A 14488-nucleotide genomic window follows, 5' to 3' on the forward strand; every position below is an offset into this window, starting at 1 on the left:
GTAGTATTAGAATAGCAATTTTTTAGTATAAACTTCTTGTTCAGTAACAGACACAGAAAGCAGCAATCCTTACATGAATAAGAAGCGTTTTGTTGGGCGACTGAGTTCCCTGGTCGGTGACTCCAGCCTCCTTTTCTACAAGCACAGATGGAAACGCCCAGAATGAGCATTAGGAACACCAGAAAGGTACTGATCACTACCACTACAAACCAGGTCACTTCTAGACCAAGGATGGTTCCCGTGTCGTTGTCTGAAAAGAATTAAATAACATTAAAAAAATATATTTTTTCTCTTGGTATATACACTAAAATTGCAGTCGGCATTAGGGTAATATACAGGGTATAAGTTCGAAAAAAAATCGATAGAGCTTATTGTTTTTTAAAAGACAATTGTCTGCTCGGCCCAATCATCGGTGGGCGCGTAATCAGAAGTTTCTTTGTATATTTCTATCACCGATTTGCTTGGTACGAACATCACCTTGGAACATAACGTTACATCGCCCTGATTTTAATTGTTTTAATTAATAAGGTTTACTATAAGAACATGTCTCTCTTTTTTTTTTCTTTTTAAGCTTTAAAATGATAACTTACTTTGGCAAAGATTGTTGGACGATTCATCAGAACCATCCGCACAGTGATTAATGCCATCGCATACTAAGTCGGTGGCAATACAGAACTCCCGTAGATTGCAACGGAACTCCGTACACGTGTGCTCTGAAAATTAAAAAAGAGACTTATTTTTACAAATTAAAAAAATGATCTAATGAATAAAAATTTTAAATGCATCACTCCAAAAGAGATTAATTTAATGTCGACAAAATTATTTGAAAATTTATCGATAACATACTGAAAACATCGTCTGGCATTTCAATTTCACGATTCTGTGATCCCCGGATCGTTCTTATTAGCTAGGTTTTTCGATCCCCATATCCTTAATAAATAAACTATACATATCCAAAACTAAACCAAACCAAAATCTGGGAAATTTCTCATCTGGACATTTTCAATCTAGAGTGCCATGGCTGTGTTAAAAATACTAATTTTAAATCAAGAGGCCTTGGAAAAATAGATTTAATGGTCTAATATTTTTTGTATCTTCTGGTCGGTTAACAGATGCCCATGTCATATTTTTAATCATATCTCAATTTTTTCAAATGGAACGAGGGTAGCTCATTAGCATATTTGGAAAAAGCATTTTTTATGAATAATAATGCTATTTTTTTAATTGAATATGTCAAAAGTTGGTATTTGCTATGTCATTCTATTCAGAATGTCATTTTCTATCTAATGAAGCAAAAAAATAAAAGAGTGTCATTTAAAAAACAAAAGTTGTAGTAATTTCCGTTGAAACAGGAAGTGACCGAAAAGAACTGAATACGTAAATCAATCCTAATTTATGTCATATACTAATATACCAAATCTCGTTTTTTATCTGAAACAATAAAAAAGTTATAGGGGTGAGCTATTTTTGAGACGTACCCGGTATAATATTGTTGTAATATATTTTAATTAAAAAGATATGGTAATTAGGAAGGAGTCTCGTAACCCCGTGCAACACGTGGCTTGACCTTATCCCTAAGGAAGGTGTACGTTGGTGTAATCGAGAAATTCGAGATTAATTCAAAATCCACAATAAGCTATAAACCCCAGGGACCACAAAGGGTCTATAGTAAGTGAAATAAAACCTTTTCTCTGTAGAAAAAACTCAACAGAAAGCGAGTTTACAAATTTTATGCGGGTCAAAAGACCAAGGTTAATATGCACATTTGATAAAGCAGCGTTGGGAGAAGCATATTGCTGGATCTGGCATGATCAGCTAAATCTTTATATATTTTTTTATGTATGATAGCTGTCATTTAAATTGACCCTTGTTAGCTTTTCGATAAAGCTGACAAATTCTGACAATAATGATAGTATGTAAAACCTGATCAAAAATCATGTCCATAACTCACTAAATTCAAAATATATGGACTACATACAGTTTAACCTATAAATAAACGAGACAATATACAAAATGTTTTCTTCATATAGGTTGGTATTTTTCTTTTCGTTCGTTTGTATTTTTCTTCGTAATGGTTACTTCGTATATTTTCTATGTCAAGTCTATTAGTTTTCAATCATTGGCAAGTTCCAAACCAAAAATATTTAGTAATTTGTTTGTATTTATTGGTAAAAGTTTTATATTTCCTATTGGAGAATATTTAGCGATTGCATTCTATTCTTACTGTTGAAATTTATCTATACTATAGACGTATAGTACTCCTTATTATCTTTTTATAACAAAATTTCACTCATCAGTATCTTAAGTAATTAATTCAACTGCATTTTGCGGAGATACACTTTCTGGTGGGCATGCTCCACATAGATTGTGTATCTCAAGAATCGACGGTTTGGTTGGTAAAAACGGCACCTAAGCTTAAGAATTGGCAGGGGCCGGAACTAATTACAGTGAACAGAGAAAACACACCAAAAGGGGTGACCATCACGGTCTTTCTACCGAGGGGCAAGTGGAAAGACACCACTTACCTGCTGAGCCTTTATCCAGGCTCAGAACTCCAATGTAAGGACATCGAGTGGGCGAGTCATCAACTCGAGAGAGGGAGTTCATGGTCAGGTCCTCGCAGTAGAAATTGACATCAAATCCAAGGAGGCAATAGAGAAAGAGTAATAGTAAATATCCTCTACTATAGATTCGTGACAACCTCTGTATCAGGTCTAAGAAGAGACCAAGTTAAAGAGATGGGAAAAATTGAGGCAGATCCTACGGCCTCCCCTCCACGAGTACCTTAGCCGGAGACAAGCTCATCGGCGGTAAAGGGCTCGGAGGGTCAAACCCCAACCGTGGAAGGGTGCATACCCTTGCAGGAAGAACATCTGCGATAAGAGAGGAAGATGGAATATCACCGTGCCCTCTATAACATACACTGTGCCCTCTATAACAGTAAAGTCCTCAAGTATGATGAATTATAGACTGTGTGAAGAGTTTTCTTCCTTGAAACACAATGGATCTTTAAGGACGCAGTTATTATCGTTTGTGGACAACACAGGCTTCCGACCATTTTATGTTGTGGTGCTTGGACCACACATGAACAGCAATGCCCGGTTTCATTGTTTCACCCCTTTGTGTATGTTTTTTATATTCGTCAAGTCGTACATGTAGAGGACGTTTTGTCTCTCCAATATACGACTCACCGCACTCGTAAATTACCTGGTAGATGCACTCACTTTCTTATTTTGATGATTTTGGTTTTGTTTTTGTTATGATACTTGTTCGAGTAGTCCCAAACTTAAAAATATTTTTTTCAAATTTTATACTGCTTAGCTATTCTCCTGATCTTCTCCGATGCTCCTTTCACATATGCAATCGTCAGGAGAGAGAGAGAGAGAGTATGATGTATGAATCGTCAGGAGAGAGAGAGAGAGAGAGTGTATCTCTTCTCAGGCTGGAGCACCAATACAGATCATGTGTGGTGCCAGCCACAACATAAAATGGTCGGAAGCCCACACATGTCCACAAATGTCCACACATGTCCACAAATGTCCACAAAGAACCCCATTGGAAAAAGAGCAAATTTAAAGAGGCCGTATTCATTTCCAACAATAATAAAATATTTAGCAATCCAAATATGGAAAAAACAATATGGCAACTCATAAGATGCTCCAATGCAGGTATTCTTAGTGAAGAACCTCATGCTTGACTGCACCCAACTAATTCACGGGTGAATGCTCGACTCTAGTAAATAAGCTCAGTAGTTTTAGAATTTAGTTTAGTTCATACTTGATAACGGCCAGTAATACTCCTGACCGAAACGTTGTTTAAGCAAAATAAATAAAGAGATTGCAAGTCCGAAATTCTTTTATTTTTAATACTAACCTTATAATATGTTTAACCTATCTTTACAGCTTCATGTTTTTATACGAGTTTCTCACATACAATTCGGAAGTCATTAGAATAATGCCATTGTTTATAAAATAGTTAGTATATTCTCTCGTCTGCAATAATTCAAGCGGTAGTAATCAGCACGACTCCCCTAAACACTCTATTTTTGTCTACATTAACGTGTTATACAATCAAGAATCAACTGTTAACAGAATTAATATAGTAACCCGGGCAAAGTTGGGGAAATATACATCACCGACGAAGGCAACTTTCGCAAGCCGCCGGCAACAGCTCCGCCTTATGGGGAGAGAAGCCCTAATTAATACTCGCTTGGATCTTTAACGGCCATTACCAACAACTTGAAGCTGTTTTGCTCAATTGCCAGCTATATATTTAGACAAATCGGAAGTCGCAGTGTCACAAACTACGCCTTGTTTGCATAGGAAAATGGCATTAAAGAAAGGTGAATAGAGTATATCGTTAATTGAGTTTAAAACCTATCTACATATATTGTTATACAAGAAAAAAACCTTTCCTATACAGGAAAAACTGGGTTTCTTGTAGCTAAAAGAATAAAATATGTAGTTACAATTTGTGATAAAAAAAATCCAAAGGAAACCAGGCTTATACCGTATGATCGAAAAAAAACGGCGTCAGGATTGGTTATAAAACGAAGATCGCTGTCGTTCTATACATAAATTTATGTGGGAAATGTCATTGATCGTGATTTCCCAGCCAACTGGACGCCGTTTTTTTCGATCATACGGTAACAGTAAATAAATTTGTCAAAAAAATAAAAACAGGGTTCTCAACTCTCAACTCTCCCTGCCGTCAGAATTAAAAGAAAGTAACATGTATTTAAAATGGACTAACCCCAGATATATTTTCATATGCATATTTTCATACGCATCAGGGGTTCAAAAATATCAGGGTTTCGATATGATATGCATATAATTTAGCAAGAACTTAAAATATAAACCATTAAATTTGTTTAAATTATTCAAACAGCAAAACATTAACGTATAAAATGTAACAGTGAGTCCCTTGCACGTGTCGGGTAAAATTTAACTATTTATGATTACTAACACGTTTTGAGATAAAACATGCAAATATAAAATTAGTTTATACAAATTCCATCTGGAAAGTAATTAAATTAATTATTGACGTTGTTGTAGGTGACCTGGCGTGAAAACATTCTTCTGTTGGCGGTATGTTACAGCCTCGTAGATACATAAGTTATAATTAGGTAAACCATCCACCCAATATATAATATAGGACTCACCATTAGACCCAATACAGACACACAACCATAAAAAAGAGGACCTAGACTACCCTTTCAGGGTACAAGACAAATATTCAAGAGAAACCCCGAGTCGGACGCTTTCACGAGCTTCTCTTGTCTTAATTGAAGAAGAAGCACAGGATAGGAGACTATCACCTGGCCGTATAGTTCTGGAAGCTTAGGCCGTAAAACCAATCAAGAAAGAAGAAGTAGGTAAACCATATTGTTCTTCTATCTGCTTTTTATACGTTTTATTATTTATCTGTAAATTCTTCCGAATATACCTTGTTGCTATTATATTTTAATATTCTATTTAAATTGTGTTTTTGTCAAGTGTTTTCCATTTTCCATTTGAATCATGACCAAACTTGATTATAATAAAGCCCATTCTGACAATTTATCGAAAGACAATTCGATGGTGATCGCCGACTTCAAATTTTCTTTTCAATAACACTTCCAGAGTTGCGTTAACTGAAAAATGCACAAAATTTTAAATAATTTACTGCAAATAGAAAAAAAATAACCGCTTTGAAAATCAGCTAGCATCAAGGTAAAAACCATAATCAGTGTCTACAGGATGAGTCAATGATAGAGTAAAGTCCATTATCTCATTTGTTTCGCCGTTTAGAAAAAAAAAGTTAAATATAAAAGTTATAGGGAAGGTTAAGATACCCATTTTAAAATTATTATAGAGTAAACAACATGCTTCAAAAAAGTATGGCTGATAAAACATATGTTTTTTAAATACAACACCTCATTTTTTGTTTTATTTAGAGATTCTGCGTGAAATTCCATAACTTTTTTATATATAATGTTATCTACCAAAAGTTAATAGTTTTTGTAATATTTAAATTTGTTTAAAGAAATGTTAAGTTGCAGTGTGGTAAAAATTGTTAGTGGTGCTATTGTTTCTGAAGTTGGAGTACCAAAATTTGGGAGGAGAGATTTATAGAGACGAAACAAATATATGGCGTAAATATATTTTAGTTAAATCCTACAGGGTGTTTAGAATATATTTATGAATTTCAACTAGTTAAAATTAAAAAATCTAAAATTTTTTAAATGGTACACCCTATATATTATCATTTTTTCTGATAGATTTTACAAAACTCTTCAACTTTTATTAAATAAGTCATATACCTATTTTCAATAAATTGCGATTTATTCCAATTTTTCCTATTTTTACCCATATTTTTAATACAATTAGGCTATATAATAGTTGCCATGACAAAACAAAAATATTTATTACTTATCTTTAACAAGTAGTTTAATAATTAGTTACAATTGCTATTATTATCGTTAAAATTAATTAATTTTACTCAAATAAATTAAAATCGCAGTCGTGAATTTCTTGGCGTATTTCTATATTATCACAGAGAACATTCTCTGTGATATTATGAAAGATGAGACTTGGATTTTCCGTTGGGCGAATGGCCACAGATTAGGGTAATACTAGATTATCTAATTGTTGACGACTACTGATTTTACTACGGAATTTTCTTCGACATACAGTAATTCTTTTTCTCGTAGTAATTCTGGTTTATAATGCATTTCGTAAAGCCAATATTACTAGTGCAGCAAACCGTCCCATTACACACACACACATATATATATATATATATATATATATATATATATATATATATATATATATATATATATATATATATATATATATATATATATATATATATATATATATATATATATATATATATATATATATATATATATATATATATATATATATGTATATATATATATATATTGTCCTTGTGGTTGACTGGTCAGCGATGCTTTCACGGTGGAGTTATCAACACAAACCATGTTTAATGTAGTTTTTATGAAGGTATTTTCTGTACCACGTTAAGTAAGTCTTATTCTTAACTTTTATAACAGCAATTGTCTAACTTGTATTTCCATTTTAGTGTCCTGAGGAAGGAATAAATAAATTCCGAAAGCTTGACAATTAACAAAGTGTATTAATTCTTTGTCAAACCCTTCCGACTGCAACCCCACTAAATCCCAGATTTTCTTTCTCACTAGTCAGTCGAGACTACTTTCTGCTTATATATATATATATATATATATATATATATATATATATATATATATATATATATATATATATATATATATATATATATATATATATATATATATATATATATATATATATATATATATATATATATATATATATAATATGAAAAAGTTTTCTGGATAATCTACATCTATTCTTATAGTACTTAACAAAGTACTATATAATATATAGTACTGCACCAAAAAATATGTTTTTTCTTGGCTTGTTCGTGTATATCACTCACATTGACTAATTCGTTTTCAAGAAGATCTGTAACTTACCTATCTTTACCATTTATACTTATAATAATACATAAACTAATATTCAAATTTTTAGTTGATAACTATCACTTTTTGTCATGGTAACTATGATGTTATAGCCTAATTGTGTTAAAAATATGGGTAAAAATAGAAAAAATGGAATAATTCACAAACTATTAAAAATAGATATATATCATACTTAATAAGTAGAAGAACTATCAGAAAAAATGAAAATATATAGGGTGTACCATTTAAAAAATTTGAAATTTCTTAATTTTAAATAGTTGAAATTCATAAATATTAACCAAAATATCTTTACATACGTCTTTTTCTATATCTCTATAAAATTCTACTATCAAATTTTTGTTGCCCAACTTCAGAAACAATGATATCACTAACAGTTCTTTACCACACTGCAGTCTAAAATTTGTTTAAACAAATTTAAATTAAAAAAACTATTAATTTTATGTATATAACATTATATATAAAAAAGTTGGAATTTTACGCAGAATATAAAAATAAAATAAAAAATAGTACCGTATACTCTATAATAATTTTAAAATATGTATCTTAACCGTCCCTATAACTTTTGAATTTAATATTTTTTGTAAACCTCAAAACAAATGAGATAATGGACTTTATGGTTGACTCACCTTGTACATTATAAGCTTAACATTCTTACCTAAAAATATGTTAGTAATCATAAATATTAAAATTTTACCCGACACAAGCAAAGTCCCATTATCTAAATAAAATACCAATAAATATTAATATTAAACATATAATATATTTAGAATTACCATCTTAGAATTATTTGCCCTCCCCCCCCCCTTCACAAGAAAACCACTAATAAATACTTACTGGGGTCCTTTACGGCCGTTATTACTAGCTTGAAGCCGTTGGAATCCGTGCCCCAACTGTCGGTGACGTATTTGAGGGTGACATAATTGGTTCGAGTAAACATAGCGCCTAAAGTCTGTTTCGTGTTCTTGCAAGACAAATCAAACTGAAACAGAAATAGATAACAATAGATATTAGTATATGAATGAATTCCCAGCAAGATCTATTTGTTTGGGGTATTATATTACGTTAAAAATTATAATTAAGTTTGGTTTTTTGTGTACTGTGAGTTTTGATCGATGTACTAGAAACTAGTGATGGGAACACCGGTTCCACGTGAGTCGCATTACAATAGCGACCGTTCCAGAAAAATGCCGTGACAAAATACCGCGATTTTGTAAGCGAGGTTCCGACTTCCAAAGTGTTGCGGTCTTCGCTAAAAATATATCTAACTTATCTATATTTGTAGATTAATGTAACTTTTATCCGCCACTCATTTTCCAAATATCGAGTTTATAATTGTGTATAGCCAATCTATCTCATTTTTAGAAAAACGATGACATTCCTTGTTATTTTTTTTTTCTTATCAATTTTCGTTTAAATAAAATGAACGCCTCATATTTATGTGTATTGCAATATAATATATTTAATGTTAAAATCGAGAACAAAGTCCAAACCACTGTCAAAAAAAATATTTATTGGTCTAACCTAACCTTAAAAATCGATATAAACAATAAAACTTATATAAATGTATAAAAGCAAATAAAATATTTTTATTTTATTTTGTTTGCTTTTGCGTTTCACCTTTCAAACAACACTATTTTATACCATGCCTACTACATACCAAAAATCGCTATTTCGAAAGTAACGTAGCGACGGGAGCACCAACGCCAATAGTAACAGACCAAATAGCGACAGGCAAAACCGAAACCCTAGAAACGCTCCAGCGACTGCTGGAACGAAGTACGTGGCAGCCGAGGTCGAGCGTCGATAATCAGTTACAGCAGTTACTTCTATTCGCGACAGGGAACTAAAACTCTAGGAGCGCGACGGCTGGAGCGAAGTAGGTCGCCGCCGAGGTCGAGCGTCAATGCCCAGTTACAGCAGTTCCTTCTGTTCGTGACAGGGGATTACAACTCTAGGAGCGCGACAGCTGGAGCGAACAGCGAACACGTCCCGACCGAGATCGCGCGGCGCTACGAACATACCAGTTCCAGATACTACTGTTGGCGACCGACGAAATCGCGACGGCTGGAGCTAAACACGTCGCTAGGCGGTTACTACGGTTCGAGCTAATTTCAAGTGCGATTATAAATAATTTATTTGCAAATTATAAATAATTTATAATTTTGTCGTCATTATGATCGTCGTTCTTCAGTAACAGGTTCCTGATTCGTTGTGGAGCGCGACACGACGTTACAAAAAATACCGAAATACCGTACGAAAGAAAATACGAAAGACCGTACGGCAAAGATAAGCAGATATTTTGTTTAAATTGTTGTGCTATGAGAAACTTATTTACTTATTAGTCTAATTTTATAAAAAGATTCCAAAGTGTGCACCAATTTATAAAATGAACAAAAAGAAAAAAAAAGTTTTTTGAACCGTTAATTAGAAATATCGCGACTTATAATATTGTGTAAATTTTTAAAATTATCATAGGCTTCGTCAAACTTAAGAAACAAAAAACTTAAAGGAAAACAAAAGGAAATATTTAAAAATTAAACATTCTACAGTAGAGGTGGGTAAAGATTGAACTGGGAAATTGGGTGGGAAAAATTGATTTGGTCGTTCATTGATGTCTCCCTGTTATGTGCTGTATTTAACCGCCGTTTACCTACCACTTCCCTAATGTCGTCCACCCAACGTTTCTGTGGACCTCCCACACTTCTTTTAGTTTGTCTAGGCCTCCACACTGTTTGGCCGTATAGAATAACAGTGTGGAGGCCTAGATTCAATAGAATAATTAGAAGTAATTTTCTAATTAAATATCATTTAAAAAGCACTTAGACCGTGCACACACGGGTCGTCTCAACCTCGAAGCGGAAGCGTCTCAAACTCTATTTCCTACGTAAATAATAGTAGATCCACGAACGGGTCGTTTGGCGGTCGACGCGGAGTCGATGTGGTTGGTATTATCATTTACATATTTACATACGAAGGTAGAGTGGAGGGAGATTCGGTTGGAGTTTGAGATGCTTCCGCTTCGAAAGCCAGACGACCCGTGTGCGGATGCTTGTAATCTCTGCTAACTGTAATATCTAGACTGTAAATTTTTTGCTGCTATGTTAACGGACCCTTTTTCAATGCGTCTGATTTTTGTTTATTTTATTATTTCGGTTATAAAAATGTTGCAATTAGTTTAAAATATATTTAAAAAAAATTGTGTGCACTATGAGCGCATATTTGAAGTTAAACTTCTTACTAATAGCTATTAAATTGTAGGTTTTGAAGGACATGTTCGGAAAAGTTTAGTTTGGAATATTGAAAAAGTCATAAATTAAAAAAAATATTTTTTTACGCGTAAAAAATAGTTTTTTGCGTATAACAAATAATTTTTTACGGGTAACAAATAGTTTTTTACACGTAATAATTTGACTCGCCTTCATAAAATTTGTATTAAAATATAAATATTTTGATAAACTCGTGGACTGCTCACAAATTGCGTCACTACGTATTTCTAAGCCGTAGGGCTGTCCTTACCACTTTTTCGATCGTTACCACTAGCTCGTGTGTCACGGCCTTGAATTTTTACTTTCAGCGCGCGTGAAGAAGTTTCACTTCAAAAAATTTATTAAGGTTTTTTAATCATTAATATGAATTTGCCACCAAATACACACACTACATTATACCGTATGACCGAATAAAAACGGAGTCCCGTTGGCTGGGAAATGACGATCGATGATATTTCCCATATAAATTTACATATAAAATGACAGCGATCTTCATTTCATAGCCATCGTTGACGCCGTTTATTCTCGATCATACGGTATTATTCATATAATTATTTTATTAATTAATCATTTTATATGCATAGCACTTAATATAGATTTAAACAATTCTCACCCGTATAGAAAATTAATTTAACCGATATCAAATGAAAAAATTACACTTTAACTCATAAATCTATCAAAAATAGAGAAGCTGCGGTGGGAGGAAACATTAAACATGACAAACGTTTAAAGTTTACTATAGTTCCGCTCTGTTCGGTAATATATCGTTAATTTTGCACTTGGCTACAGTTGGTTGTTTAATTTTCCTGTGCTACAAACATTAAATATGATAAAGTTTTAAAGTTTTTTAGTTTTGCGGAGATCGTAGTAGTAATTTCCTGGGGTTATTTAAGCGTTATTAAATTAAAAATTAATTCTACCACTTGGCATGCATAAGTTAATTAAATTTTGCAATTTTCGAGGGTAAATTAGTTTTCAAAATGCAGAATTTTTAATTAGTATTAATTAGATTGATATAAACTTTTGCGTTTAAAATGCATTTCAATTAATCAAGACCTTTTTAATTAAAATAATAATTTAACATAATCGGTAAATAATAAAAAACCGGAATAATAATTGTTTTAACATAGATTCTCAAAACCCGACATTATATAACATAAGATAATCGCTAAGTAGGTACGTAGATTTTAAAGCAAATGTGTTCGTAAGCCGATAAACATGGTACGAATAAACTGTGGGTATATTGTGGTTTCACAATTTTTTTGGGTATGATGAACATTTATTTATATGGAATTGATCTTTTGTTTTTATTATATCAATTTTATATCAATTTAAAAAATTCTTATGATATAGTTTTAGATACTTTCATATTTAGTATCATAAAATACTGAATTTTAATATTAAAATGGTCGATTTCGTTCAAATTTCCAAAAGTTTTTAGTTTTCTTTATGTTATAGTTATTCTGAAAATGGGCAACTAATAATACTACTATTAAGACGTGTTCCCAATTCTGTCTCTCTCTGTATAGATTAAAACAAAATAGTTCTTTTGATCAGAAGAAATACTGGTGCCAATAACATTCACCTTTGCATTTTAAATTAAAATTTGTCTATCAGCAAGATTTACAGTAACTTGAATGTTCTCAGTTTATTATATTATTAGATATTTTAGATTAATTTGAGTTTTATTTGATCTAATTAAGTTATTTTTTTTATAAAATACTATTTTCATCAGTGATTTAAAATAGTGATATGATCACGACCTTCAATCTGTTCCATGACTTTAGAGAAAGGAGGCTCTCGTGATAACTTATATCCGAATTTCTAATATCAGTGATTTAAAAGCGTGATATGATAACGACTTTCGGTTTGTCCGATGGCTACTGTAGGATAGTGATGGGCATTACGATTCTTTTTACTGAATCGAATCACACGATTCGATTTCTCATTGAATCTACTCCTACGATTATGCACAATTTACGTTTCATAAAAACAAGAATCGTAACTGGCACTATCGGCGATAATTTGGTCTGACAATTATTGAAGGGACCAGAAAAAGAAATATATAGTTCTTTCATTTGTTTTGCAACACTTTGGGCACTGGCGGGCGTAATTGGATTGATTATTTTACAAATAATATTAAATTATCAATCCAATTCATATACAGGGTGTCCCACAATTAGTGCGACAAACTGAAAGGGGTTGTAGAGGGCATCAAAACAAGTCATTTGAGTATAGGAACCCATGTCCGGAAATGTGCCGTTTTGGCAGGAGGTAGAGTGAAACGTAAATTTCAAGTTGCATTATTTATTCAAAACATTTACAAACACTGCTCAAAGTGCCGTCCATTCTGTTGAAGACACAAATGCACACGCCAGTTCGCTGTTGATAGTAGGGCGTGCAGTCCGTGTTGGTACCTTAGTGCACGTCCAGTCAAGTTCCTTCCGCTCATTTTAATAATACCGGACATTACTCGGTTCCTATACTCAAATGACTTGTTTTGATGCCCTCTACAACCCCTTTCAGTTTGTCGCACTAATTGTGGGACACCCTGTATACCATTTATTAAAGACTTCTTAATACCATTTTAATATTTTACCATGTTTTAATTCCGATTTAATAATCATATAATAAATAATATATAATATCCTATGATCAAAAAAATGGCGTCCAGTTGGCTTGGAACTGAACATCGATGACATTCCCCATATAATTTTAAAATGACAGCGATCTTCATTTCATAGCCATCTGATGCCGTTTTTTTATCATGTTGAGCAGAGGCCAATAATATTTATATGAAGTTGCATAAAAATACGATTTCGTCTTTTAGTTCCACATTTAATTTTAACAAAAATATTAACGTAAACATTTTTCTTGTAAATAACTTTCTTATCGTTTGGGTTTTATACCCATGATGTTTGTTTAGGGCTTTTGCTCAAGTCTAAATATTGATGCCCGACTCTCTCTATGCCTATATCACCACCGCGCCCAATAATCGCATTGTGATCCGATTCAATTCTTACAACTCTTTTTTACGGCTCATCGTTCAAATTTTATAGATCCGTGTTGGCCACGATTCAATTGAACAAACCGGATTGTAAGCAATGAATCAATTCTCACGACTCTTTGAACGAACAAGCCGTAGAAACGAACGATTGCATTGTGATTCGATTCGGTTCTCACGATGCTTTTTTACAACTCGTTAGTTCAAATTTTATGGATGCTGAGTAGATAACCAGACAATTCGGTATGTAGCAGTATAATTCAAATTGTGATCGTATATCTAGATTAATATTATTAACAATGTATTATCGCCCACTCACCTTGTAAGTGCCTACAGCATGGGCACCATCGTATATAAAAAGATGATCATTACAGTCGAGTTGCAAGCCGTCGAAACGCAACATAAACCTTTGCAGTATCGAATGCGTTTGAAAGGTGATGACGCAATCCAAGTTTCGTTCGTTTTGACTCCACAACACAGCTCCGTCGATTTTTCTATAAAGCTGTTGCAAAAAGTGGTTCTTGCACAGCGTTTGCATTGAATCTGTAACAATAGAATATCTAGTTAGAGTACCAATAATTAAATGACACAAATATATTTCATATCAATTAAACTTCTAGTTACGTAATCGCGAGCGCAATTTTTAAATTCATTGTTGTCAACCATGATCATATTCGGCACCGGGCT

General features: G+C 32.8%; 1 protein-coding gene across 1 annotated transcript in view; it reads right to left on the bottom strand.

Moving 5' to 3' along the window:
- The window catches only part of LOC115886888, a 28654-nt gene that overhangs the window by 12340 nt on the left and 1826 nt on the right, over positions 1 to 14488 (bottom strand). Inside the window, exons 2-5 of the mRNA XM_030906213.1 lie at positions 14121 to 14344; positions 8366 to 8510; positions 591 to 713; positions 74 to 250 (exon numbers count right to left, since the gene is read on the bottom strand). Of these exons, the coding sequence (XP_030762073.1) occupies positions 74 to 250; positions 591 to 713; positions 8366 to 8510; positions 14121 to 14344 (669 nt within the window). The remainder of the gene's footprint in view (positions 1 to 73; positions 251 to 590; positions 714 to 8365; positions 8511 to 14120; positions 14345 to 14488) is intronic.

The sequence above is a fragment of the Sitophilus oryzae genome, unplaced genomic scaffold, assembly GCF_002938485.1.
Source record: "Sitophilus oryzae breed Bouriz unplaced genomic scaffold, Soryzae_2.0 scaffold_509_pilon_pilon, whole genome shotgun sequence".
In the NCBI taxonomy this organism is placed as follows: domain Eukaryota; kingdom Metazoa; phylum Arthropoda; class Insecta; order Coleoptera; family Curculionidae; genus Sitophilus; species Sitophilus oryzae.